The sequence below is a fragment of the Rhinoraja longicauda genome, chromosome 8 (genome assembly GCF_053455715.1).
Source record: "Rhinoraja longicauda isolate Sanriku21f chromosome 8, sRhiLon1.1, whole genome shotgun sequence".
Classification (NCBI taxonomy): Eukaryota; Metazoa; Chordata; class Chondrichthyes; order Rajiformes; family Arhynchobatidae; genus Rhinoraja; species Rhinoraja longicauda.
The window spans coordinates 65,636,731-65,663,362 of NC_135960.1; the positions used below are offsets into that span (position 1 = coordinate 65,636,731).

At 42.9% G+C, this 26,632-nt stretch overlaps 2 protein-coding genes across 3 annotated transcripts in view; one reads left to right on the forward strand and one right to left on the reverse strand.

Moving 5' to 3' along the window:
* The window catches only part of hspd1 (heat shock 60 protein 1), a 48,317-nt gene that overhangs the window by 693 nt on the left and 20,992 nt on the right, over positions 1-26,632 (reverse strand). The window contains exons 1-11 of one of the 2 annotated variants that reach the window (XM_078404152.1): positions 23,301-23,416; positions 22,612-22,800; positions 16,052-16,304; positions 10,310-10,392; positions 8,383-8,478; positions 6,655-6,748; positions 5,703-5,871; positions 4,675-4,774; positions 4,241-4,486; positions 1,528-1,702; positions 435-613 (exon numbers count right to left, since the gene is read on the reverse strand). In XM_078404152.1, coding sequence (XP_078260278.1) covers positions 435-613; positions 1,528-1,702; positions 4,241-4,486; positions 4,675-4,774; positions 5,703-5,871; positions 6,655-6,748; positions 8,383-8,478; positions 10,310-10,392; positions 16,052-16,304; positions 22,612-22,797 — 1,581 coding nt within the window. In that variant the 5' untranslated portion in view covers positions 22,798-22,800; positions 23,301-23,416. Of the gene's footprint in view, positions 1-434; positions 614-1,527; positions 1,703-4,240; positions 4,487-4,674; positions 4,775-5,702; positions 5,872-6,654; positions 6,749-8,382; positions 8,479-10,309; positions 10,393-16,051; positions 16,305-22,611; positions 22,801-23,300; positions 23,417-26,632 lie in introns of those variants that run through there. The other variant, XM_078404153.1, reaches the window with a different exon arrangement.
* On the forward strand, positions 23,613-26,415 carry hspe1 (heat shock 10 protein 1). Its single transcript, XM_078404155.1, has 5 exons — positions 23,613-23,741; positions 23,940-24,078; positions 24,976-25,140; positions 26,047-26,136; positions 26,238-26,415. The coding sequence occupies exons 2-5, from the start codon at positions 24,076-24,078 to the stop codon at positions 26,286-26,288; spliced, it is 309 nt and encodes a 102-aa protein (XP_078260281.1). The 5' UTR covers positions 23,613-23,741; positions 23,940-24,075; the 3' UTR covers positions 26,289-26,415.

Consider the following 26,632-nt stretch of genomic DNA (forward strand, 5'->3'; position numbering starts at 1 on the left):
CTCAATGCAGCTCAGACTCATGGAAAATTTGAGGGGGGAAATGGGAAATTCAGTAGCATCCAAAATAATGTGGATCTACAAATGTACTGACGGATGCAACCAGCTCAGAAGTGAAAGAGGGGACATGGCCGGGGGGGTTACCAAGAGCAAAGAGGGGACCCAGCTGGGGAGGAGGGGCAACCTGCAGCAGATAGGACTATTTGGTGATTTTTGTAACTTTGTCAGTTCCAGTGGCAACGTGCACTGCCTAGGTGAGGTCAGCTGTGTGAGTTTAAATTGGGTTGTATGCAAAGGAATGCATTTCACTGGACCTAGGTACATGTGACAATGGAGTTTCATTGACCATGTTAGCACTTTTAACCAGGGCATAATAAAATGTGGGAGCCGAGTGCAAAAATCATAGTTAAACAATATATGCCATGATCCAGCCATACCTTAGTGGGATCAATAATTCCTTTCTCCACCATCTTAACAAATTCCCCAGCCATTACATCATAGCCAATGTCTGGTGGACTCTGCAGGATTTTCTCTACAATCAAGCTCCCTTCAACTCCAGCATTTTTGACAATTGTAATGGCAGGTATTTTCAGAGCCTTTGCAATAATTTCAATTCCTGTTGAAACAATGTTTAAAAAACCCTCATTACTTTTTCATGATTCCTGCAAGGCGATAGATCACAAAAAGATGACAAATTCCAGTATTGCAACATGCATAAAAACTGGCCTGCATTTGAAACAGTTTATTGGGAAGTGTTAAATGCAAACCATTCGTTCCAAGCATGAGCTTGCTTGAAGCAAAAATGATCCAACACAGCTTAAAGGGCAGACCTGTACATTTTTCAGTGACAGCTAATCACTTGTGTGCCTCCCATAGAAAGATAAATATATCAGTCGATACACATCTATTTTTAACAGCTAGTGCAAACAAATGTGCACCACCTAAATTTCTATTGAATGTTTTCAGAGCTATGGAGGCGTCCAGTTGATCGTCAGTTTGACCAAATCAAGTGTTGAGCTCAATTCATAAGGTGCATCTCACAAAATCTTGGGCCACAGCTTCAGTGGTTTTAATACAACCTGCAACAAACAGGACTTGAGGGCCTGAGATGCAGGGAGAGGTTGGAAAGCCCAAGACTTCCTTAGAGGGCAGAGAGATGATCGTACAGACAATGGTGTGCAAACTGACGAGGGGGATACGTTGGGTAAATGCACAGTATTTCCCCCAAAACATTGAGTATTCAAGTAGGTTTGAGGTGAGATGGAAAAGATTTAATGGAGGCCAGGGTTAATTTCTTTCACCCAGAGGGCAGTGGATATATGGAACAAGCTGCCAGGTGAGGTAGTTACAATACCATTTAAAAGACATTTGGATAGGTATATGGATAGGAAAGCTTTGGAGGGATATGGGCCCAAATGCGACAAGATTACATTGGGCATGAATCTGTTAGGCCAAAAGGGCAGTTTTCATGCTTTATGGCTATGACTTGGAATATTCCTGATGGTTTCGATAGTGAATTACATCACTCACCAATTTTTTGATCTTCATTGATTGCCGTGAGAGCATCCAATGCTGGAATACACCGCAGCAAAGCACATCCACCGCCAAGAACAATCCCTTCTTCCACAGCAGCTCGAGTGGCATTGAGTGCATCAGTTACTCGGTCTTTCTTCTCATTCACCTCCACATCACTGGTACCACCAATCTAAATCACAACGTTAAATGGGTTAAGGTATAAAATTACACTACTCTAGCTTGAATAGATCATGATTGAGTGAAAATCATTTTCCTGATGTCATAAGCCCCTTTTCCTTTGTTCCAAATCAAAATATCAACTTTGAATTACTCAAATAAATTGAATTTTCTATCGTGCAAGTCTGAACAGTGGCACAGCTAGCAAAGCTGCTGCCTCACAGCACGAGACACCCGGGTACGACCTGGACCTCGTGACCAAGTGGCTTTCTCCAGGTTCCTCCCACATCTCATGGACGTGTGGGCTTATAGGTTAATTGATCCACTTTTGCATCCACATTTTGGGCCAATTTTACAAGGGTCAATAAACCTACAAACCCAATTTTTTGGGTGATGTGGTAGGAAACCCACGCAGCCACCGAGAGAAGACTCAAACCTCACAGAGAGCACTCGAGGTCAGGATCAAACCTGGGTCTCTGGAGCTGTGAGGCAGCAACTGTACCAGCTGCACCACTCTGCCACCCTTAATTCAATAATACCAAACCCCAAATTAGATTTCTCCCCTTGAGTGAAAGACCACGACAGTTCACAATCCCATTATTTGGAAATCTTGTTCTTATCTTCAACTTAAACAAATCTGGTTAATTGGATATTTTATTTTACTACTAAGTAATATCTAAAAAGATAAATGAAAAGTCTGAAGAATGGTCTCAACTTGAAACGTCACCCATTCCTTTTCTCCAGAGATGCTGCCTGTCCCGCTGTTACTCCAGCATTTTGTGTCTATCTTGAACAAATGGGTTGGTGTATTAATGGGAATATTTACTTTAGTAGTCAATGGCTTCAAGACACTACATAATGGTAACAAGATATTCTTGAATACCAACTTGTTTGCAATGTAGGCGAAGCTACTGAACTTCATGACTGTTTGCCGCACCTGCAGAACATCAACTACAAGGAACCCACAATCTCTTTGTTTAGCAACATATACTGGCCAGTTTTACATTATTTCCAAAGCATACATGAAACCAATTGATGACTCAGTAAGAATGGCATGCATGGAACTAACTGATGATTCAGTAGGAATGGCATTGTCAAAACAAAGTGCTATGTGGTAGAAAGTTTAAAAATATAAATCACATTGGACAATTAACTGGAAATATAGCTTCAAAAAGCTGGTAGAGCTGCTGCCTCAAGAGTCCCAGGTTAGATTCTGGCCCTGGGTGCTGTCTGTATGGAGTATGAACCCCGTGATCGTGTGGGTTTCCTCTAGATGCTCTGGTTTCCTCCCACATCACAAAGATGTGCAGTTCTGTAGGTTCATCGGCTACTGTAAATCCCCTCTCATGTGTCGGGAGTGGATAAGAAAGTAAGATGACATAGAACTGGTGAGAATGGGTGATTGATGGTCAGTGCAGACCTGGTGAGCTGAAGGGTCTGTTTCCATACTGCATCTCTAAAATAAGCACTCTGCAGAAAGCTGCAGTTTATGCCAATTATTAGAACTCAAAAGTGGTCAATACAAGTTATTTAGGAACTGCCCAACACTGTTTGAATTTGTAACCTAGAACCAAGGTTTGGGAAATGTATTTGGAATTTTGGATTGAGATTTATGGTAAACCCCTATTCAGCCACAAGTCCTGGCTGAGGGGACTGAAACCTCTATCCCTTTCAACCATTAATCCCACAGTAATGGGCATCAATTGTCATCACATGACAATTGTATGAATATATATTCATCCACCAGAGTGCACTAAATAGATTTTCCACCGGGTGGCGCCATAATGGCAGCCTCACCAACAGCCGGTCTCAACTTTTTCTTCTTTGGCTGTTTTGGTGTGTGTTTATTTGTATGTTTTTAAGTGTACTTTTAGTTTTTTTTTTAAATTATGTGGGGTTGGGGGGGGAAACCTTTTTTTAACTCTTTCCTCGACAGAGATGCGACTTTTTCATCGTATCTCCGTCCGCACTGCGGCCATAACATCGTGGAAGTGGCGGCCCCCTTTGTTAACTGCAGGAGCTTCGACCACCCCGACTGCGGAAGTTTCGATTGCCCCGACCGCGGGAGAAAAGGAGGTACAAGTTATTTGCCTTCCATAACAGTGGGGAATGCCAGGCCGCCGAAGAAACAAGATGGACATGCTGCCCCCCCTGGTGAGGACTCGGAGGGAGTGCAGTGATCTCGGTGTTTTGCGGGGACACGGCTTCATGTCGGAGAGTCTAGTGCGAGTGTGGACGGCTTTCTGACTGCCTGGGTGGACAGTGACTAGAGAGTGGCAGCGGTCGGTGCAACTCTGGTCACATCACGGTGAGGGAGCGTGTGTGTGGCCCGGACATTGAACTGATGGCTGTGGGTCTCTGCTTATGCTGTGTGCCCTGAGGATTCTCACACGCCGTTGTGGTGGCTGTTTAAGTCTACCTTTAATTTTTATGTGGTTATGTATCTTGTTGCTTTTTTGTATGACGGTTGGCAAATCAAATTCCATGTGTGTTTACATAATTGGCTAATAAATTAAATTTAATAGATATTAATTATAATTAAATATTTTACCTTCAACACTGCCACACCATCCGATAGCTTAGCCAACCTTTCATTGAGCTTTTCCTTCTCGTAGTCACTTGTGGTAACGTCCAATGTTTCTGTAATTTCGTCAATGCGCTTTTCGATTGCAGCCTTGTCACCCTTTCCTTTCAGGAGCATGGTGTCATCTTTGGTCACGACCACCTCACCAACTTTACCAAAGTCGTGAGCCTGCACGTCTTCCACGTTCAGACCAATTGCCTCATCCCCAAATACCTACAAAGACCACAATTTGAAAAATCTGGCTATACTAAAACCTACCCATTCACAAATGCTCCCGAGGTGCACAAAAATAGTTTTGCAAATTCAAAGGAATTTTAGGATTAACTGTGAATATAGTTAAAAGCAGTGGCCCCTATACAAGTGCAGTTATTTTTGCAGAAACAAATGGTGGGACTACTTACTGTACCACCGGTGGCAATGGCCATGTCCTTTAGTTGGTTCTTCCTGTTGTCACCAAATCCAGGTGCTTTAACAGCAACAACTTGCAAGCCAACCTTCAGCCTGAAGATTAAAAGCGAGAAAACTTAAGTTTCATGGATTCAATTAACTGGTATTAATCACAATTAAATTAAAACTCATAGATTAACCACAACAATTTCTCTCAGAAGCAGAAAACTAAGAAAACAAAGCTAAGCTTCTCTTTTGTGGAGAAGCTAGCTTTGTGCTAGCTTCGCCACAAAAACACATCATGCCCAATTTATCCAAGATTAACCATTATTCTGCTTAAGCATCAACTTTGATTGTAAAAAAAATAAATAAAATGATATTCTATTAATCCACAATTACTTTGCTCACATTGGCGATTTATGAATTAATGGGAGTTCTTTTTAATTCAACGTGGCCCTGCGCACAATTATTCTCTGGAAGGCAGGCAGTCAGCCTGCAATATATAAAGTAAGAGTAGTCCACTGAGTACAAGTGGCCAACTACACCCCCACAGGGGCTTTGACAACTGCAGGGATTCCACCCCACACCACTGACCTTCAAAGCTGTCGCTCCAATTGTTTATGAAGACCCGACACAAACATTGAAAATATTTCCAGAATGCCTTTAAAATCCCAAATTATATGAACAAACAGGATTATATCAAATAAGTTGACTGTTCCTTCCTATTCACTTCCACTAGACTACAGTATTAACGGCAGGTCAACCCAGCACAGGTTCTGTGGGCAGAGTTCCCAATATGGGAGCTGGGGTATCCGAGGAAGTCTGGACCCCACCATCCATCTGGAAGGGTTGGTCTTTGTCCCAGGACCAACCGTCCCACCTGGCTTCAGCAACCCCAAGCTTCGGCCCAGTTCAGTGCTTAAATCCAAGCATGGCTTTTTTTTTTTTTTTAAATGGTCTCGCCCTCAAAGTACCAACAAAAAAAATAATCAAAATGCGCAGTTGTGCAAATCGCAGCTTAAGTTAAGGCTCGTAAACTGACCTATTCAGCACCAATGTGCTGAGTGCTTCTCCATCAATATCTTCAGCAATGATAACCAGTGGTTTACGGTGTGTATTTGCAATCTCCAAGGCTGGCACAATGGACTGCACATTTGAGATCTTCTTTTCGCTAAGTAGAAGGTATGCATCTTGGAATTCACATTTCTGGCCTGTTAAATTGAAAACATATATTTATGTTCTCAAAATTTGATCAATTCGGCAGCTGGGAAACAGTGGTGTGTTCAAATTCTAATATCAAGTACAAACATCAGCAAGATAGTTCCCTCATGTTATCAAAAGAATCAAATGTGATCAAGGGATCAAACCAATCCAAATGTTGATACGAACAGTGGCAAAATGGTGACACAAGGACTTATCCCTAGTTGGCAAGATTGAGAAGACAATTGTATCGCATTTAAAACAGTGGTGAGACATGCAGTTTGGATAAGGTGAAGGCTTCATGGTTCAACCCTCTACAGAGACTCACTAAGCTCACACAAAGGACATTCATTCTGAAGATAAGACACAATATGCTGGAGTAACTCGGAGGGACAGGCAGCACCTCTGGAGAGAAGTCCAGGGATGCTGCCTGTCCCACTGAGTTACTCCACCATTTTGTGTCTGTCTTCGGTGTAAACCAGCATCTGCAGTTCCTTCCTACATATTCATTCTGAAGATATGGGTGTTACCAACAAAACTAGCATTATTCATTCCCAGTTATCCTCATGTAGTGCCACTGCAGTTCACATAATGGCTCTCAATGTTTTATATATAGAGCACGAGGATTTATCTCAAGGGATTACGAATGAATAGTGGCATGGCATGAAAAACGTGCGCATTATGCCACTCAACAATCAATGTTATTGAGTTTCTGTGCAGCTTCTTTTCCTGGGTACTTTTGCAGCAAACTCTAAGAATAAAGCAGAAGCCAATAACAGGCCTGAAACATATACCTTTAGCCGTGTTGATGAAGTAAGGAGAGATATAGCCTCGGTCAAATTTCATCCCTTCAATTAATTCAAGCTCATCGTGAAGTGTTTTGCCATCCTGTTTTACAGAACATGTAACAAAACTGTTAAATATTCTTCAAGAGAATTGTCCCCGCAATGTTTAAATATTTCAACTGTACACTTAAGAGTCAAACAGCACCTTGGCCCAACTCGTAAATGTCTTTCCAAACTTGTCCCATTTGCCTGCATTCAATCACATTCCTCCAAACCATTCCTATTTATATATCTGTCAAAATGTTCTTTATAAACTTTGTTATTTTACATGCCTCGGCCACTTCTGGCAGTTCATTCCATAAACATACCACCCTGTGTGATGAGTTCCACTAAATCTTTTCCCTCTCATTTTAAACCTCTGCTCTCTAATTTTTGATTCTACAACCCAAGGAAAAGGATTTGCTACACCAGATCTCTGCCATTCATGACCTGAGACACCCACAGGTGACAGTCCCCTACAAGTCCGAAAGACAACCTTCCATCATGATCATCCAACCATCAATTGATAATGTATTCAATTAGCTAGCTCTCCCTGGAACTCATGCAATCTAACTTTCCAGAGCAGCCGACCATGTGAAATATTATCAAAGGTCTTGTTTAAGTCCATATAGACTATATTTACAGCACTGCCCTCATCAGCTCTTGGTTACTTCAAACGACGCAGTTAATTTGAGAGACAATCTCCCGTCTTTCCAAATGCATCCCTCAGAAACCCCCTCAAGTTGCTTATCTTATTAAGCTTACTGGTCTAAAGTTACCAGGCTTTTCTTTGCAGTCCTTCTTAAATAAAGCCACATTAGCCACCCTCAGTGATCACCTGTGATGCATATATCTCAGCTAAAAATCCTGTAAGTGTCCTGGCCCAAAACGTTACCGATCCAAGTTTTCCAGAGATTCTGCCAGACCCGCTTAGTTACTCTAGAACACTAGTGTCTTTTCTTTGTAAACCAGCATCAGCAGTTCCTTGTTCCTACAATTTCTCCTCTAGCTTTCCCAGTGTTCTTGTATAGATCTGATCAGGATAGTGAAATTCATCTACCTTCTTACATTTTAAAACATTCAGCACCACCCCGACGGCAATGCGGACGATCGCAACAAAAAGTCCCCATTTACCCCACCCCCCAGTTCCTATGTAATCATATCCATGGTAAAAACCTGGGAGAACTATTCTTGATGACCTTGCTCATCTCCTACGACTCCACACAAAAACGCCCACTTTGGTCTTCGAGGGTCACTATTCTCCCGAGTTCTTCTTTTCTCCACAACACACATAAAATCTCTTCGGATTCTTCTTAATCTTCTCTGCCAAAACTAGCTCATGCCTCATTTCCTCAGTATAACTCCTGCACCCCTCCAGGGATTCCAGCTGCTTCTATCTGACCCACTCCTCCATTTCTTTGGCCGGATCCTCAATATCTTCTGTCACCTAGTTTGCGACTCCTGGCTGCCCTGCCCTGCCCTTCCCTGTCACATGAACACGCACAGATACTCTCACTATCTAAACCCTCCCATTCACCGGTCCCCCTTTTGCCCGCAAACGACCCACTTCAAATAATCTTTGCAAGTTCCTATCTAACACCACCAAAATTCACTGTGGCTCAATTTCAAATTTAACTTGTAAATCGGTTTCCCTTTTCCATAACGATTTAAAAACTAATAGAACTCTCAGGAACTTGCCTTGACGGTGATGACACCCTTGCGGCCAACCTTTTTCATTGCATCAGAGATAAGGTCGCCTATATCCTTATCTCCATTGGCGGAAATCGTAGCCACCTAAGAAAGAGAGTCAAGGTGACCGTGTTGAGTTTTAAGATGTTTACAGACACAATTTCTAATATTTTAGTCGCTCAGGATTTCATGTATAACAGATGTACTAACAAGTCAAATTAAGCTGCATTACTACTGTAAACAAACGTGTTTTAACTACAATGGAGATAGAAAGGATCCACACTTTAAAATTACTGGTCTAAAATTGCTTGGGAGCCAACACTGCAACTTTGCCAGTGGCCCCATTTATGGAGCCAAACAGGGTCCTAAAGTTCCGTTATTGAACAGCACCAGTGCCAAAGGAATCGCAGGTCAATACTGGAGACAATGAGAGGCTTTTGAACTTGGTACACAGAATGCCAGTGGTGAAGATGGTGAATTGGGAATTAGACAGGAAGGCATTTTATAAGATTGTGAATGCTTTAACTGTAGGGGAAGTTTAAAACCAAAGCTTCGGAGTGCATTTCACTTTTTTTCCTAGTAAGCTTCATATCAGATATAAAAACAGAAAACACTCAAAATATTTGGCAAAATCGAGCAACGTCCAAGGTAATCCGCATTCAAGTCAATAACTTTTCATCAGGCCTAGCAATGGGCAGATTGGCTTGAGCAAAAGTCTTGCAAACCGCAGTTTAAAAGAGTGAGATCGAACTTGTGTAAAACATGACAACCAGTGAGACAGCTGGAGGAGGCTGATGTGGGAAGAGACTAGAACAAGGGACTATTGTTTAAGAATAAGTGGTCACCCATTTAAGACAGACGAGATAAGATTTCCTTGTGGGCTGAGAGTTGACTGAATTCTCTTCAAAGGCCCGTGGAAGAAGAGTTTTTGAATTGTTTTAAGGCAGAGATAGAAAGCCACTTGATAACAAAGGAGGTGAAAAGATAATATAGGGATATGGGAGGTTACCCCCATTCCCAATTCCAACATACACTATTAGGCTTGTGTTCACATTTATTGTATTTTCTTCCATCAGAAATGGGTAGCTTGTGATGACCTCATAAGTTTACTTAAAAAGTCCCATGAATACAGCAAATATTTGAAGTCAGTCTCTCCAAACGTATGCAGGGAAAACTAAAGCAAAGATATTTTGATACAACAGACAAAATGGGGCCACATGTAATTTTACCGTGTTCACTTACCAAAGATGGGTCATTGTTTCCGATGTAGACTTGATTACAATGCTAAAGTAACTGACATGAAAATTCTATGTGTGAAGCAAAATACATGCATGCATTGAATCACACAAATGTTTACATGCAAGTTATTATAGTTATGTAATTAAGTCTATGCACTAGTGGGAGAGTCTAAGACTTGTGGTCATAGTCTCAGAATTAAAGGACGTTCCTTTAAAAGGAGATGAGGAGGCCATGTCAATGGACATCAAGGCAGAGATAGGTTCTTGATTGGTATCCCACTCTATACCCATCCACTCAATTCCTCAAAGTTTAATCTCAATTTGGAATATATTCAATATCAAACTACACAAGCCCACTGGGTGAAGAGTGTTAGATTTCTCAACCATGGAAAATTTCATCTTAGTTGCAAATAACAAGTGTCTTATCTCACCCATAATTTCAGAGCTTTTGTTGACAGAAGCAGCCTGCAAACATTTACCCTGTAAAGCCCCTTCAAAGTCCTATCAATGCCCCACCGTTCAGCTGAATGCCTGTGCCATATCTTACATCAATGTTAGGAATGGCGAGTGCTATTTATGTAGTAATATTTGAAGCAGCAACTTAAAAAAGCTAATTTAACATTCAGGGTACAAAAAAAAAGAACCTTAATTCCCAAACAATTCTGAGAGGCACTATGTATTTCTCACTCAAAACATACCTGAGCAATTTCTTCTGGAGTTGTAACTGGCTTGGACATTTTTTTCAGCTCATTAATTACGGTATCTACAGCCAGCATTACACCTGTAAGAGGAGCACAAATCATTGTATTTTTGTAGTCACTAAAATATCTACACCATACTGTAGGAAAATAAGTGCAGATGCTGGTACAAATCGAAGGTATTTATTCACAAAATGCTGGAATAACTCAGCAGGTCAGGCAGCATCTCAGGAGAGAAGGAATGGGTGACGTTTCGGGTCGAGACCCTTCTTCAGACTGATGTCAGGGGGGCGGGACAAAGGAAGGATATAGGTGGAGACAGGAAGATAGAGGGAGAACTGGGAAGGGGGAGGGGAAGAGAGGGACAGAGGAACTATCTAAAGTTGGAGAAGTCAATGTTCATACCGCTGGGCTGCAAGCTGTCCAAACGAAATATGAGGTGCTGTTCCTCCAATTTCCGGTGGGCCTCACTATGGCACTGGAGGAGGCCCATGACAGAAAGGTCAGACTGGGAGTGGGAGTTGAAGTGCTCAGCCACCGGGAGATCAGGTTGGTTAAGGCGGACTGAGCGAAGGTGTTGAACGAAACGATCGCCGCGCCTGCGTTTGGTTTCGCAGATGTAAAGAAGTTGACATCTAGAGCAGCGGATACAATAGATGAGATTGGAGGAGGTGCAGGTGAACCTCTGTCTCACCTGGAAAGACTGTTTGGGTCCTTGGATGGAGTAGAGGGGGGAGGTAAAGGGACAGGTGTTGCATCTAATGTTGGTGTTGCATATAATGTTGCATCTCCTGCGGTTGCAGGGGAAAGTGCCCAAGATCCAATGGAAAGGTGATTTTTAATTTAAATATATTGCTAGCAAAGATCACCAAGAAAATCAATGGGTATTTTTGGTGCAAAGTCACAGTAGAAATCTTTGTAGTATTCCCTTCCAGCACTAGATGGTGCTATGTCTGGATATATTTTACTGTCACAGCTCCAGCCAATTGCTGCAATTCCCATTCCAAATGTAGCACAGTAATTGGCACGTTCAAAAACTTGACTGATGCAAGATTTTGCAATAAAACTCAGCACGTGTTCTACCCACTTTACACAAAAGACTTTAAGAGGGACAACTGAATGCACCAAAATAAATGGTGAACAAAAAACCTTGGATCAATTCCATCATGCCCACAGAATCAAATATTTATCAAAGCACTTTCCAAATTACAAATTCTAAAATTTGGAAAATTGTTCATAAATGTCTATTTTGCAATAAAAATGATTGCGTTACCCGAACAATTACATCTCCTTCCTGTGTTTTATCACCATCCTTCTATTTCACAAAAATCTTCAAGTGCCCCAGACTCTGACAACTATCTGAACTTGGTACAAGATCTGGGCACATTTAAGGGATTTTCACATTGTCTTTTAACAAAGGAGGTTACTTGGCTCATTGAGTTAATTCCAGTGTTCACAGCAACCCCACCAACTGCATTCCTCCATTGATATTGTCACGGGGCTCCTCTCTCACATGTCCTCGTTAACACTGGCATCAGTGTCCAGTGGAAGCCCACGTGATCACAGGGAAAATGGGAGGTCAGGATTTAACGGGTAATTGATGTGCATCCCGAATTGGAATGGCACAGGCAACAGGAGGAATGGGAACAGGAGGAAGAACACTTCACGGAGGCACCCAGAACGTAGTGATATGTATTCCTTGCTATTCAAGGGGAGTTAACTATAAACCCAAACGTTCAGAGATATCTAGCGAGAGGGTTTCAGACAGAGGAAATGCAGCCACAGATCTCCAAATACGAGAGAATCTGGAAACTGGACAAATGGAATTCAATGGAAGACAGCTTGGTGAAAAAACACTGCAAGCACTCTCTGAAGAAAGCAAATCAATTTATAAGGGATCCAACCACAAGAAGGAGTTTGTGCAGGGAAGGGCTGCCAACAGCGATAAACCAAGTAAAAGATGAAATCAAATGACCGATGAGTCAATCGTGGAATTCTCATGGCGAAGCTGTACAGTGTCTGCTGACTGAGTCTAAATCATGTTTCAATTTTGATAACCAGGCCAAAAGAAAATTCAAGAATGGCGTGTATACCGAAGAGGCACAACACTGACACCTAGTGTCGAAGGATGGAGTTGCAAGGAAAACAAATTTTGGCTCAGAATTTTGGCACTAATTCAAGGGGTTTACATTTTAACTGGTTCTAGAATATTAATGGGAAGTGGGAAACAGGGTTTAAAAGATACGATAGACACAAAAAACTGGAGTAACTCAGCGGGACAGACAGCATCTCTGGAGATAAGGAATGGGTGACTTTTCCGGTTCCGATCCTTCAGACTCTCTTTTTTAAAAGATTTATTTATCATGAACACGCCAGCAAAGATCACTAAAATTCAACCAAATTCAATAAAAGTCAACCGGATAAAAACCACGAGGGAATCGGAGGATCCTGATTTTCATAGCAACCACCCGGGCAATGCTGACCACACCATCAGTTACCCCTGTTGTCCAATCCATTCCCTCCCACGGCCTCTGCAGACAAATCTAACTAATCTTTTCACGTTCCCAGTTTTGAAGATGGATCTATTTGGTGGATCTATTTAAGGCAGAGATAGATAGATTTTTGATTAGTACGGGTGTCAGAGATTATGGGGAGAAGGCAGGAGAATGGGGTTAGGAGGGAGAGATAGATCAGCCATAATTGAATGGCGGAGTAGACATGATGGGCCGCATGACCTAATTCTGCTCCTATCACGTATGATCTTAGAAATGTGAACCATTTCCATTTATGCTGCCTGATCTGCTGCATATTTCCAGCATCTGTCGTCTTTTCACTTTCCAATTCAATGGGATCTTGCCTTTGCTCAATGTCCACAATGCAAAATCTTCCTGCAATAATCACTGCTCGGATTTAATCTCACTTTACATTCACCTTAACCGCATGGAGCACAAATGGGCAGGTGTAACAGTTATTATTTTGGTTGATATCAGACAAAACTTTAAAATATTAAGTCGTAATAATTTAACTGTACTTATTACCTGGGTGTCATCACAAAACACAAATGAATGGCCATCTTCCTCACAAGATCAGTGCCTTTACTGAGTTCATTTAAAAATTCACAAAACGCTGGAGTAACTCAACGAGTCGGGCAGCATCTCTGGAGAACATGGACAGGTGATTTTTTGGGTCAGGACTGAAGGGACCTGACCTGAAACGTTACACATGTATAAGTTCCCCAGAGATGCTGCCTGACCTGCTGAGTTTCTCCAGCACTTGGTGTCCTTGTGTATTAACCAGCATGGCTCTTAATTTAAATGTTATTCCTCAACTGGTAATTTATCGCGTAATTTTTAAGAAACACCAGACTATCTGTAAAGCCAATAAGTCAGACAGCAAGGAAAGTGGCCCTTCGGCCCAACTCGCCCATGCCATTATGCTTCCATGCTTACCAGTCAAGTTAGGAAATGGGGAAGTACAAAGAGATCTGGGTGTCCTTGTTCATCAATCACTTAAAGTTAGCATGCAGGTACAGCAGGCAGTGAAGAAAGCTAATGGCATGTTGGCCTTTATGACAAGAGGAGTTGAGTATAGGAGCAAAGAGGTCCTTCTGCAGTTGTACAGGGCCCTAGTGAGACCGCACCTGGAGTACTGTGCAGTTTTGGTCTCCAAATTTGAGGAAGGATATTCTTGCTATTGAGGCAGTGTAGCATAGGTTCACTAGGCTAATTCCCGGAATGGCGGGACTGTCATATGTTGAAAGACTGGAGCGACTAGGCTTGTATACACTGGAATTTAGAAGGATGAGAGGGGATCTTATTGAAACATAAGATTATTAAGGAATTGGACCCGCTAGAGACAGGAAACATGTTCCCAATGTTGGGGGAGTCCAGAACCAGAGGCCACAGTTTAAGAGAAAGGGGTAGGCCATTTAGAACGGAGATGAGGAAAAATGTTTTCACTCAAGAGTTATAAATCTGTAGAATTCGCTGCCTCAGAGGGCAGTGGAGGCCAATTCTCTGGATGCTTTCAAGAGAGTTAGATAGAGCTCTTAATGTTAGCAGAGTCAGGGGGTATGGGGAGAAGGCAGGAACGGGGCACCGATTGTGAATGATCAGCCATGATCACATTGAATGGCTCGAAGGGCCGTATGGCCTCCTCTTGCACCTATTGTCTATTGAGTTACACAAATTCAGGCAGGCAATGTGTTTTAGTTCACATCAATATATTTCCTGTGCATTTGCCAAAGGAAGTCATCAGCAAATGCATGCTTTGAAGCCAACAGCAAGGGAGGAAGAGAGAAGACTTCCAGACGGAGGAAAAAAGGCAAGGAGAATTGCCAGCGAAAGGACAGCAATTAATGATTTTTGGCTCGTGATAGTTAAATGTCCCGTTCCAAAGATGCTGCCTGACCCGTTGAATGTTTCCCACATCTTCACCCTCTATTTCAGATTGTTCGCACCTGCAGTTTCTTTTTTAGATTTGTGAGAATGATGTGTTGATTGCAGAAGCTGTTGGGGTGAAAGGCAAGGAGCTGGGAGGAGGGGAGAACCAAGTTCACTAAAGAGTTAGCAATTTTAGAACTTTCTCCTTCCCAATTACCTACTTTGTTCTTACAAGTTTACTTTGGTTTCTAAGTTCCTTTTTACTATTAATGATTTTAAGTAAGCATTTTGTTTTGAGCAATCTTGGATTGCTTTTCTTACATAGTTACAGCTCATACAAGGTTGACACAAAATGCTGGAGTAACTCAGCAGGTCAGGCAGCATCTCTGGAGAAGGAATGGGTGATGTGATGAGGGGGGATCTTATTGAAACATATAAGATAATTAGGGGATTGGACACATTAGAGGCAGATAACATGTTCCCAATGTTGGGGGAGTCCAGAACAAGGGGCCACAGTTTGAGAATAAGGGGTAGGCCATTTAGAACGGAGATGAGGAAGAACTTTTTCAGTCAGAGGGTGGTGAAGGTGTGGAATTCTCTGCCTCAGAAGGCAGTGGAGGCCAGTTCGTTGGATGCTTTCAAGAGAGAGCTGGATAGAGCTCTTAAGGATAGCGGAGTGAGGGGGTATGGGGAGAAGGCAGGAACGGGGTACTGATTGAGAGTGATCAGCCATGATCGCATTGAATGGCGGTGCTGGCTCGAAGGGCTGAATGGCCTACTCCTGCACCTATTGTCTATTGTCTAAGACCCTTCTTCAGACTGATCTTTCGGGTCGAGACCCTTCTTCAGACCGAGTTACTCCAGCATTTTGTGTCTACCTTCGATTTGAACCAGCATCCGCAGTTATTTTCCTATACAGCTAATATTCTAATTTGTAACAAATTTATTTCAAAATGTAGCCGTTTACCTTATAATAAAAGGTGGAAAACAGAAGTAGCAATTATTTAAAATGAGAGCAATATTTAAAAATCCCATTGAAAGGTGATTTTTAATTTAAATATAATGCGAGCAAATGTCACCAAAAAAGATTTATTGGGTACTTTTGGTGCAAAGATTTCCATAAGTTTGAGGTGCAATTTCGCACCTATTGAAGGCCATAAAAACATTATTTTTTTCATTTGTTTCACTTTAGTTTGTGGGACAATGTTTGCCATATTTTAATATATTAGAGACTCATTTGTGGAAAACATGCAATATTTTATTTGCTGATCTAATTTTGCATAGAGTTCCTAGGCTGGAAAAAATGTTGTTGAAAGATTGTAAAGCATTTGGCAATCAAAGCAAAGTCATCTCAACCAACCTCGTCTAATCTCCACTGGGTTAGCTCCTTTGCTGATTTTTTCAAACCCTTCCTTCGCGATCGTTCTTGCAAGGACTGTTGCGGTGGTTGTCCCATCACCTGCTTCTTCGTTTGTGTTGTTGGCAACGTCTTGTACAAGCCTGGCACCAATATTTTGGAACCTGTCTTTTAATTCGATTGCTTTAGCCACTGTCACGCCATCTTTTGTTACTTTAGGACTTCCCCAACTCTGTTCTAGAATGACTGTTCGACCCTAGATAAAATGAACAAACAATTAAGGGTGGCAGCGGTAGAGTTGCTGCCTTACAGCGAATGCAGCGCCGGAGACTCGGGTTCAATCCCGACTACGGGTGCTATCTGTACGGAGTTTGTACGTTCTCGCCGTGACCTGCGTGGGTTTTCTCCGAGATCTTCGGTTTCCTCCCACACTCCAAAGACGTACAGGCTTGTAGGTTAATTGGCTTGGTAAATGTAAAAATAGTCCCCAGTGGGTGTAGGATAGTGTTAGTGTGCGGGGATCGCTGGTCGGCGTGGACCCAGTGGGCCTGTTTCCGCACTGTATCTCTAAAACTAATCATGGTTGATTATGCACTTACCAGAAGGCACCGACGTTTCACAGAATTGAAGCTATACTGCATTGAAATCATTAAGCATCCATTTTATTTTCCCCATATTTCCACCAATTCTCCCCTCCAACCCCTTTTACCCATGGTGATTGAATTTTTCAATGACTCACCAACCTGTAGAGTTTTGTAATGTAGAGGACCTGGAGGAAACCCCACTCTGTCTGCACAGACAGCAGCACCGAAGGTCAGCTTTGAACCCTGGATCCTGGGGCTAAAGCAGTGGTGTCACCACAAGGTCATAAGTGATAGTAGAATCAGGCCATTCGGCCCCATGTCTGCACTGCCACTCAATCATGGTTGATCTAACGCTCCCTCCCAACCCCATGCTCCTGCCTTCCCCCCAAAATCTCTTGACACCCATACGAACCAAGAATCTATCTATCTCTGCCATAAAAATATCAACTGACTTGGGCTCCACAGCCTTGTGTGGCAGAATTCCACAGATTCAGCACCCACAGACTAAAGAAATGTCTCCTCAACTGTGCCAACCTTTGCTGCAGGGCAGCGCAGTTGCTGACATTTCCATAACCCCTCCTCTTGCAAAATGCTCATCCGTACGGTAGCGCAGCAGTAGAGTTGCTGCTTTACAGCGAATGCAGCGCCGGAGACACAGGTTCGATCCTGACTACGGGTGCTGCACTGTAAGGAGTTTGTACGTTCTCCCCGTGACCTGCGTGGGTTTTCTCCGAGATCTTCGGTTTCCCCCCACACTCCAAAGACGTACAGGTATGTAGGTTAATTGGCTGGGTAAATGTAAAAATTGTCCCTAGTGGGTGTAGGATAGTGTTAATGTACGGGGATCACTGGGCGGCACGGACTTGGAGGGCCGAAAAGGCCTGTTTCCGGCTGTAGATATATGATATGATATGATACACTAGTCAATTTGAGACAGCAATCTCAACCATCAGGTCATAAATTGCTAATGGTTGCTATCCAAGGAACAAAAGAACATGTATTCACTCTAGAAAAATAACCTGAATAGCTGACTGAACCTGAATGAATGTTCCTCTCAGTTGGGAACAGAACATTTTCACTGAAAACTGTTTGGCAGTTTGGAGTTCTTTGACCATTTTCCAACAGAAGGGACTGAAAATGTACCGGAAAGACACAAGAACGGATCATTCTGTTCTTTGGACCTGTCCGCCATTCAATCATCGCTGACCCACTATTGCAGGGGCTCCAGCTTTGCCTCTTTATGTCAAATGGTGTTTGTTCCAAGTGGTCCTTGGAACCATCTCCCAATGTGGCAAGACCAAGGGTGGACTTGGCATCTGCTTCGCCAAACACCTGCGCTCAGTATGCCAAGGCCAACTGGATCTCCTGGTTGCGAACCATTTTAACTCCATGATGTTCCCTTTGTCCTGGGCCTAACCTCCATTGCCAGAGTGAGGCCACAAGCAAACTGGAGGACCAGTACCTCATATTCCGCTCGGGTACTTTAAAACCCAAAGGTACATTCATTGTATTCTCCAATTTTGGGGCAATTACCAACCCCCTTCCTCTGTGCCTTATCTGGACTCACACTTATGCCCCCCCCCCCCCCCCCAAAACCTACATTCATTCCTCTAGGTTCACAATTCACAACACTTCAATCCTTTTATATCACACTCGGTCTTTTCATCACTGGCGTGTTCCCAATCATCTGCCTATCAACCACCCCCCCTCCTTCACTTATATTACTTGCCAGTCTCTGTCCTCCACAACATGCTGGAATAGCTCAGCGGGACTCTTCTGCAGTTGTATAGGGCCCTGGTAAGACCACATCTGGAGTATTGTGTACAGTTTTGGTCTCCTAATTTGAGGAAGGACATCCTTGTAATTGAGGCAGTGCAGCGTAGGTTCACGAGATTGATCCCTGGGTTGGCGGGACTGTCATATGAGGAAAGATTGAAAAGACTAGGCTTGTATTCACTGGAGTTTAGAAGGATGAGGGGGGATCTTATAGAAACATATAAAATTATAAAAGGACTGGACAAGCTAGATGCAGGAAAAATGCTCCAAATGTTGGGCGAGTCCAGAACCAGGGGCCACAGTCTCAGAATAAAGGGGAGGCCATTTAAAACTGAGGTGATAAGGAACTTTTTCACCCAGAGTTGTGAATTTGGGGAACTCTCTGCCACAGAGGGCAGTGGGGGCCAAATCACTGGATGGATTTAAGTTAGATAGAGCTCTAGGGGGTAGTGGAATCAAGGGATATGGGGAGAAGACAGGCACGGGTTATTGATTGTGGACGATCAGCCATGATCACAATGAATGGTGGTGCTGGCTCGGATGGCCGAATGGCTTCTTCCTGCACCTATTTTCTGTTTCTTTCTATGTTTCTATGAGACAGGCAGCATCTCTGGAGAGAAGGAACGGGTGACATTTCGGGTCAAGACCCTTCATTTTGGGTCGATCTGCAGTTGTTTCTTACACATTATGTCCTGCCCCTCCTCTCTCCCAGTTTTCCTCACCCCCACCCCCCCCCCCCCCCAAAATCAGTCTGTCGAAGAATCTCAACTGGAAACTCCACCTATTAATGTCCTCCAGAGATGTTCACTGACCCACTGAGTTACTCCAACATTTTACTCTCTCCCCACTATTGCAAGACCATTTTCTGCTCTTTCTACATCCTTTAATATGCCTGGAAAACTATCTATGTCTTCAACATATTCAGTGACTTGGCCCAAACAGGTTTCTTGTCCAGAATCCCACAAGTTCAAACAAATTATCAGGCGATGGAAAGTTATCAGACTGTTCATTTCTCGAATGTCTTTTTTATTTTAAAAGTAGGCATACTATTTTCCTCCATTTGATTCGGTTCTTGGATCCTGAGCATTTCCGAATGGTTATTTGGGTCTCTTCCACAAAGACAGAACCACAATTTCTGGTTTGATTTTTTTTGCCTTGTCTTTGCTTCCTGTTGCAAATGCTCTCAGCTCCAACTTTAAAAGACTAACATCAATTTTCACAGGCCATTTTCTTTGTAAAACGCAGACAGAAAAGCTCTTAGACAAAACAAAAGGGCTGAACTGCTCAAATGAACATTGGTTGCATTCAGGTGATAATAACCTGGCAATCTGGTTTATGTGAAACTTTCAGAGCCTGCTGTATAAATAGATAAAGAGCCAAATGGTGTACTGAAAAAGATCTTCAGAATGTTCCAAAAATGTGATATAGATATTAGTGATGCACAGCTTCTGTAAATAACACTCATCTTACTTATGTTTATCTGCCTTGGAATATAACAATGTTTTCCCACTCAACACAATTTGCCCTTGGAAACAGACAGACACAATCTAGATCACTAGTCAGTAAGAGATACAGCATGGAAACAGGTCCTTCGGCTCACTGAACCTGCACCACCAATTCACATTTTTATTCTGCCTCCACCATCAACTCTCCTCATATTCTGCTCCTCACCCACACCAGGGGGCAAATTATTGGCCAATTAACCTACCAATCCACACACCTTTTAGATGCAAGAGGAAACGGGAGCACCCGGAGGCAACCCACGCAGCAGCATAGAGAAAGTGCAAACTCAACAGACAACAGCCAAGGTCATGATTTAGCCCAGGTCACTGATGCTGCGAGGCAGCGACTCCACTAACTGTGCCACTGACGAAGGAATTTCACGGTCAGATTCTGTTGCTGGAGCACTACTGGAACAGCACGAAGGCCAAAGAGAAATTACATTTACGCTGAAATGGACCTTGAACAGCATCGTTTGAAGTCGTTTGCAAGGTTTGGCAGAGCTTAGACAGCCACTTAATAAAAATTACTGAGTCAAGATAGCAATGTAGCCCGATTGACCATTCATGGGGTCACTTACCTGAAGTTGAGATTTCTGCTAGTCACTTGGGAATTAGAGAAAAAAATGACAAATTAATTGTCCTTGATATTTCTTTGGAAATATGACATTTCTCTCCAAAGGTAATTATGATTATATTATCCTCGGTTTGCATTCAATTCAAGCTCACGAATCAGTTTTCCACAATATAATTTTATTGTCAAACATACTGGACAGGATTAATGTCAGGAAGAGTTTTGGTGCTCTTAAAAACCTGAAAAGCTTCTCACCCCAAACCATTGCCCATAACTGAATCCATCCAAGCAGTGTATTAAACGTGGTGAATTAAAAATCTCCAATGAACTTCCACTAAAAATCTGACTGTACTGAATAACACTACAGTTAATGATAAAGCAGCAAGTGACCAATGACTGTGCTGGATACTTAACTAGGAAGATTCGTGCAAATTAAAAAAGAGATTAGTGCCAACTAAACCAATACTAAAGTGCTGCCATCTTTTACAAGCCAAGGAATCGGCATCAGAAGACACTGATCAATATTCAGAGGAGAATCTCAAAGAGTTTTAGGGTCTTGAAGATATCAATGATTCAGAGGTTAATATGGCGCAAGTTTGTAAAGCACTGAAACAAGCCCTTTGGCCAAAAACATCCATATTGCCCATCTACAGTGACTGTAACTGATTCTACCATCTCCCTGGCAGCAAGATGTAGATATAACCATTCTATGTAAAATGATACTTTCTCCTCAAATCACCATGCTCTTGTTTTTGATATCTATAACCATGGGAAATGTATTCTTAGTATCTACCCTATTTATACCTCTTTTTTAAAAATTTGTAGACAGATGTTTGTCATCTATGCAAGGAAAACTCCATGCTGGATTTGATTCTAAAGTGGCATTATTCAAGTCTGCATAAGTCTTAACAGCAAGGAGAAAACCACTGATATTGATTCATCCACCATTTGTCAAGTTTTCAATCCCCCTTCTCACGAATTAGCCACGAGACTCCCAAATCTTGGCATTTTTACCCACAATAAAAACCGTGAGCTCAAAACTGAGGCAGAAAACTGCTTCAGAAGTGGAGGAAGCTGAAGTAGTGATTTTCACTTGATGGCTTTGTTCACGTGCTATATGACAGAGAAGCTATTCACAGGAATATCCCAGTAATCTTGATTTAGAAAATTGAACAAAGTTTCACCCTCAGGTTAAAAAAATAACTCACTACTTCAAGTAGTAGTAAAAAAAAAAAAGCACACTGCTTCAGTTGTTATATTACAACTGAACATTGGACCCCTGGCCAACAGAGTTCAGAGCCCACTTGTGAATGTGAGCACATGCTGACTGAACTGCAGAAAGAGACAATGTTGCAGATTCAAATGATTCGCCAATTACTTAATCACAAAATGCTGGAGTAACTCAGCGGGTCAGGCAGCATCTCAGGAGAGAAGGAATGGGTGACGTTTCTTGTCGAGACCCTTCTTCAGACCTTGTACCACCAATTACTCAACCTTCACTGCCATTACCCTCCATTTACCCCCCTTTTGAGATCGTGTTTTGCTGCCACAATCACACGGCTCCAAGTTCCCTTCAGCAGTTCCATTAACATAGAAAATAGGTGCAGGAGTAGGCCATTCGAGCCTGCCATTCAATATGATCATGGCTGATCATCCAGCTCAGTAACCTGTACATGCCTGCTCTCCATACCCCCCTGATCCCTTTAGCCACAAGGGCCACATCTAACTCCCTCTTAAATATAGCCAATGAACTGGCCTCAACTACCTTCTGTGGCAGAGAATTCCACAGACTCACCACTCTCTGCGTGAAGAAATGTTTTCTCATCTCGGTCCTAAAAGACTTCCCCCTTATCCTTAAGCTGTAACAATTTACCTGAGCAAATCTATGTCTGAAACATTGGCTGCACCAGCCCTCCTGCATATCTGGAACTTGCTGCCAGAAGAGATGGTGAAATCATGTACAGTCACCATGTCTCCATGTTCAGGAGACGTGTAGATGGGCAAAAAAGGTGGACATGGATGTGATGGGCAACTACAAACTTAGTTCAATCATCAAACGTGTAGTCTTAGTTTACTTGTGATTAAACTGGTCGAACATTACCAATGATAACAAGCCTGAACTTTAACTACCTTTGGCCCCATGGTCACGGCGACAGCATCGGCGAGAAGGTCGACACCTTTCAGCATGAGAGCCCGGGCTTCGGAGCCGAACTTCACATCCTTGGCGTAGGCTCGGCTGAGGCTGAGGCTGAGCCGGGGCGTCAGTAGCCGTGAAGCAGGTCGCACTTGGCGCAAAGCGGTCGCTAAACGGAGCATCGTCTGCAGGAGGACAAGACAGCAATGATTCACCAATTACTTAATCACAAAATGCTGGAGTAACTCAGCGGGTCAGGCAGCATCTCAGGAGAGAAGAGATGGGTGACGTTTCGGGTCGAGACCCTTCTTCAGACCTTATACCACCAATTACATAACCTGGCGAGTAGTGGGGAGGGAGGGAGGGAGGGAGGGCGAGGCAGAGATGCGCCGCAACCCCGGGCCACAGGCTCCGCACATGTCGCACATCACAAGGTCAAATACCAAAGAGCCCCAAAAACACACAAAGAAATGCAAAAACTGTTCACAAACAACCCACTTAAAGAACATTAACATTTACAAACTGCAATTGTCCGACTGCAGGTCCCATTAAAACGCAACATAATTGCAATCGCCGATTGATTCATTCATTGGCTCATTTTGCTGCGTATTTGCACTTATTTTTGCAAACTATTTCCAAAGCAATAATTAATTTAGCGAACCCGTTGCACACCTGCCGTACTTACTAATTCTCCTCGTGTGTGCGTGCGTGCGTGTGTAAGCGAGGGTAGAGAGCGAAACAGCAAACGCCCTGCGACAAGAGCGGTGAGCAACTGCACGCAGGCTGCACGATCCCAGATCCCTTTGCCGCTGCGGTGAACACGTGGTCGCACAGCCGGCCCCGCACCTCGCACCCCGGACCCTGCATAGTCCACAACCACCTCCCTATAACATGGCCGCCCAGCAACCTGGCGTCCCGCCGACAACTTCCAGTTGAGTTGCAGCAATGAAAGGATCTCTGAGGTTCAGCAGCAGGAAAACACCAGAACAAACCCCGCCCAGAGAGGGTTAAAGCCCGTGTAGAGCCCTGTGTTTTATCCCGTATGCTCGCTCAGGGGTGCGGGTTCCAGAAAGTTCCAGACGCTTCGCGCGGGCGAGGTCAAAGTGCGCGCCGTTGAAGCTGGTGTGTGAGTGTGGATTGGTTTTCTGGGCCGTTGCGCGGGTTGGGGCGCGGCGGCCGCCGTACACCGTACACGGGGTCGGGTCGCGCCGCGCCGGGGGTTGCGCGGGTTGGGGCGCGGCGGCCGCCGTACGCGTCGCGCTGGTTTTTGTGAATGGGGAGGCGAGGTTCTGGAACCCGCTGTAACGTTCCCCTGACGTTCTAGGTCGCGCCGCCGGGTTCGAAGGTCATCTCCTCACGTGGAAGGGCTGCCATCGTCGCCGCTGCAGAGAGCGAGCAGCGAGCAAGCCGCAAGCAGCAAGCAGTCTCCTTGCCAGCACTTTCTCCAACACTGAGCAGGAATGGTAAGCGGAAAAAAGACACTTTCATGTTTTCTCCATGCATGTGTCGCATTGCGAGGCAATTAACTCTGCTCTGGTGATTAAAAAAAGCGTTGTACGCCAGAACGTGGGGGAAGCTGCAAGGATTTTTTTTTGCTTGCGTGATGCAGACAATACCTTTTGTGCTTTTTGTAGAATTTTAAAAACAAAAATGAAATTCCCCAGTAATTTGCTTGAAGCCATTCACCGCCATAATCGTGCTTAAGATCATAAATGAACCGGTAGTTTTTTTTTTTCCTCCTGATCTCTGCGTTGGTATCAGAAACCAGATTGTAACATATCCGTTGTCGATTGAAGTTGCTACATATTTGCTATTCTGTATCCCGCATTGATACTTGAATGGAAATGAACAACTAATATTGTTACGTGCATTTATGTAAACGACCTTGTGTAAGATTGGGAATGTCCGCAAGGTCAAATGAGCCACATTTACTATGTGGGGAGGGGCGATTGGTTCAAGGCAAAGTAGTATTAAAATGTTTACTATTTTATTCTGAAATTTCTCTGTAAAATACCTTTTGTAATTTTCCCTTCATAACACTTAAGACGATTTTCGTCGAAACGTGTTACTATTGAACCAGTACGTGTAATGGGAAAATGTATCTTGAATACCATCTATTTTTATTGTTATAAACAGAAAGTGTTTAACTGCGTTACAAGGTAAAATAAACTACAAATATGGTGAGTTTGTCTTAACTCATTTTGTAATTACAGGTTTTCAAAATGATGTTGGCCATTATTTATAAATCAATACCAATAAATTCATGTCAAGCAATGATAGAATAACTTAGAAGAAAATGTGATCTGTAATCTTTTGGTTAATAAGTTACTAAATGTGTTTTTTAAAAAATATTTCGGCAGGCAGGTCAAGCATTCAGAAAGTTTCTTCCTCTCTTCGATCGTGTTCTGGTGGAAAGAGTTGCAGCAGAAACAGTGACAAAAGGTGGCATCATGCTTCCTGAGAAATCTCAGGGAAAAGTGCTGCAAGCAACAGTCATAGCAATTGGACCTGGCAGCCGAGTGAAGGTTTGTTTCGAAGTAGTGTCCAATCGCATTTAACCACATTCTTCTCTTATATGAACATTGCCTTCCCCAAATCAATGTGGCAGGAAGTCCCACAGTTTTAAACTTTAAACTGAGTTGTAAAGCCAGGCGAAGTTTTCTGATAGTTAGAGAAAGGACTTTGCTATTCTCCACAACTCGAGATTTGGTAAAAATCGGACATATTACAATACTGAGGAAGGTAGACACAAATGCTGGAGTAACTCAGTGGGTCAGGCAGCATCTCAGGAGAGAAGGAATGGGGGACGTTTCAGGTCAAGACCCTAAAGACTGATGCCAGGGGAGGAGGCAGGACAAAGTTAGGATGTAGTAGGAGTCAGGAAGACTGGGAGAACTGGGAAGGGGGTAGGGAAAGAGGAACAATCTGAAGTTGGAGAAGTCAATGTTCATAAGGTAACTCGAATGGAAGATGCAAAGTATGTATGCAAAGTCTCTCAACACAAGTGTTAATGTAGTAGTATTTATTTTTTTTAAAAATCTGGAGCCCCTATTTGTTTTTGGTGCTCTTTTTACTCTTGTGTTGAAACACATTCAAAAGAACACGTCCTATGTGTTCAATGAGGAAAATTATCTATAAAATTATTTAAAATATGGGCTGAAGATAGACACAAAAAGCTGGAGTGTAACTCAGCGGGTCAGACAGCATCTCTGGAGAAAAGGAATAGGTGATGTTTTGGGTCGAGACCCTTCTGAAGAAGGGTTACCTATTCCTGTCTGACCCGCTGAGTTACTCCAGTCTTTTGTATCTATCTTCGGTTTGAACCAGCATCTGCAGTTCCTTCTTTAGAATATGGGCTTCTCAGTAACTGAGGATGGTTGTTACAAAATGGAGTAACAGTGTTCAGAGATTAATTTGCATTTATTTTCCAGACTGGTGATATCCATCCAGTTAATGTAAAAGTTGGTGACACAGTTCTACTGCCAGAATATGGAGGAACAAAAGTTGTTTTAGATGAAAAGGTTAGTACCATCATCCATATTTTGAATGTAAGTAGTCCCGTCCGTCCGTCCCCCTTTTTTCCCCCAATAATCTGCATCTTTTTCCTTTTTCTCTCCCACAGGATTATTACTTGTTCAGGGATGGAGATATTCTTGGAAAGTACACAGAGTAGACGTTGGATGCTGCTGTCAGTTTTATGGACTGACCATCCCGTGAAGTATCTGTCTTTCTGTTGCAGTCTGTAAATACTGTTTTTTTTTTGAGCTTTGGTACAATCCAATAAAAAAACATCAAACCCATAGTTTGTGTATCCTATTTTGTGGAGTTGCAATTACATCTGAAAAAGTGAATGAATGAATCCTAACTTGAAGTATTTATTGTTAATATTTTAAGATTTTCACAAACGCAGTAGTTTAAAAATAAAAGTGCGAGGTGTGCCCTTGCCACCTGGATACGTCGACCAGCCCAGTTGCTTAATAACTGTGGAGACTAAATATAATTTGTACGGGTGCCAGT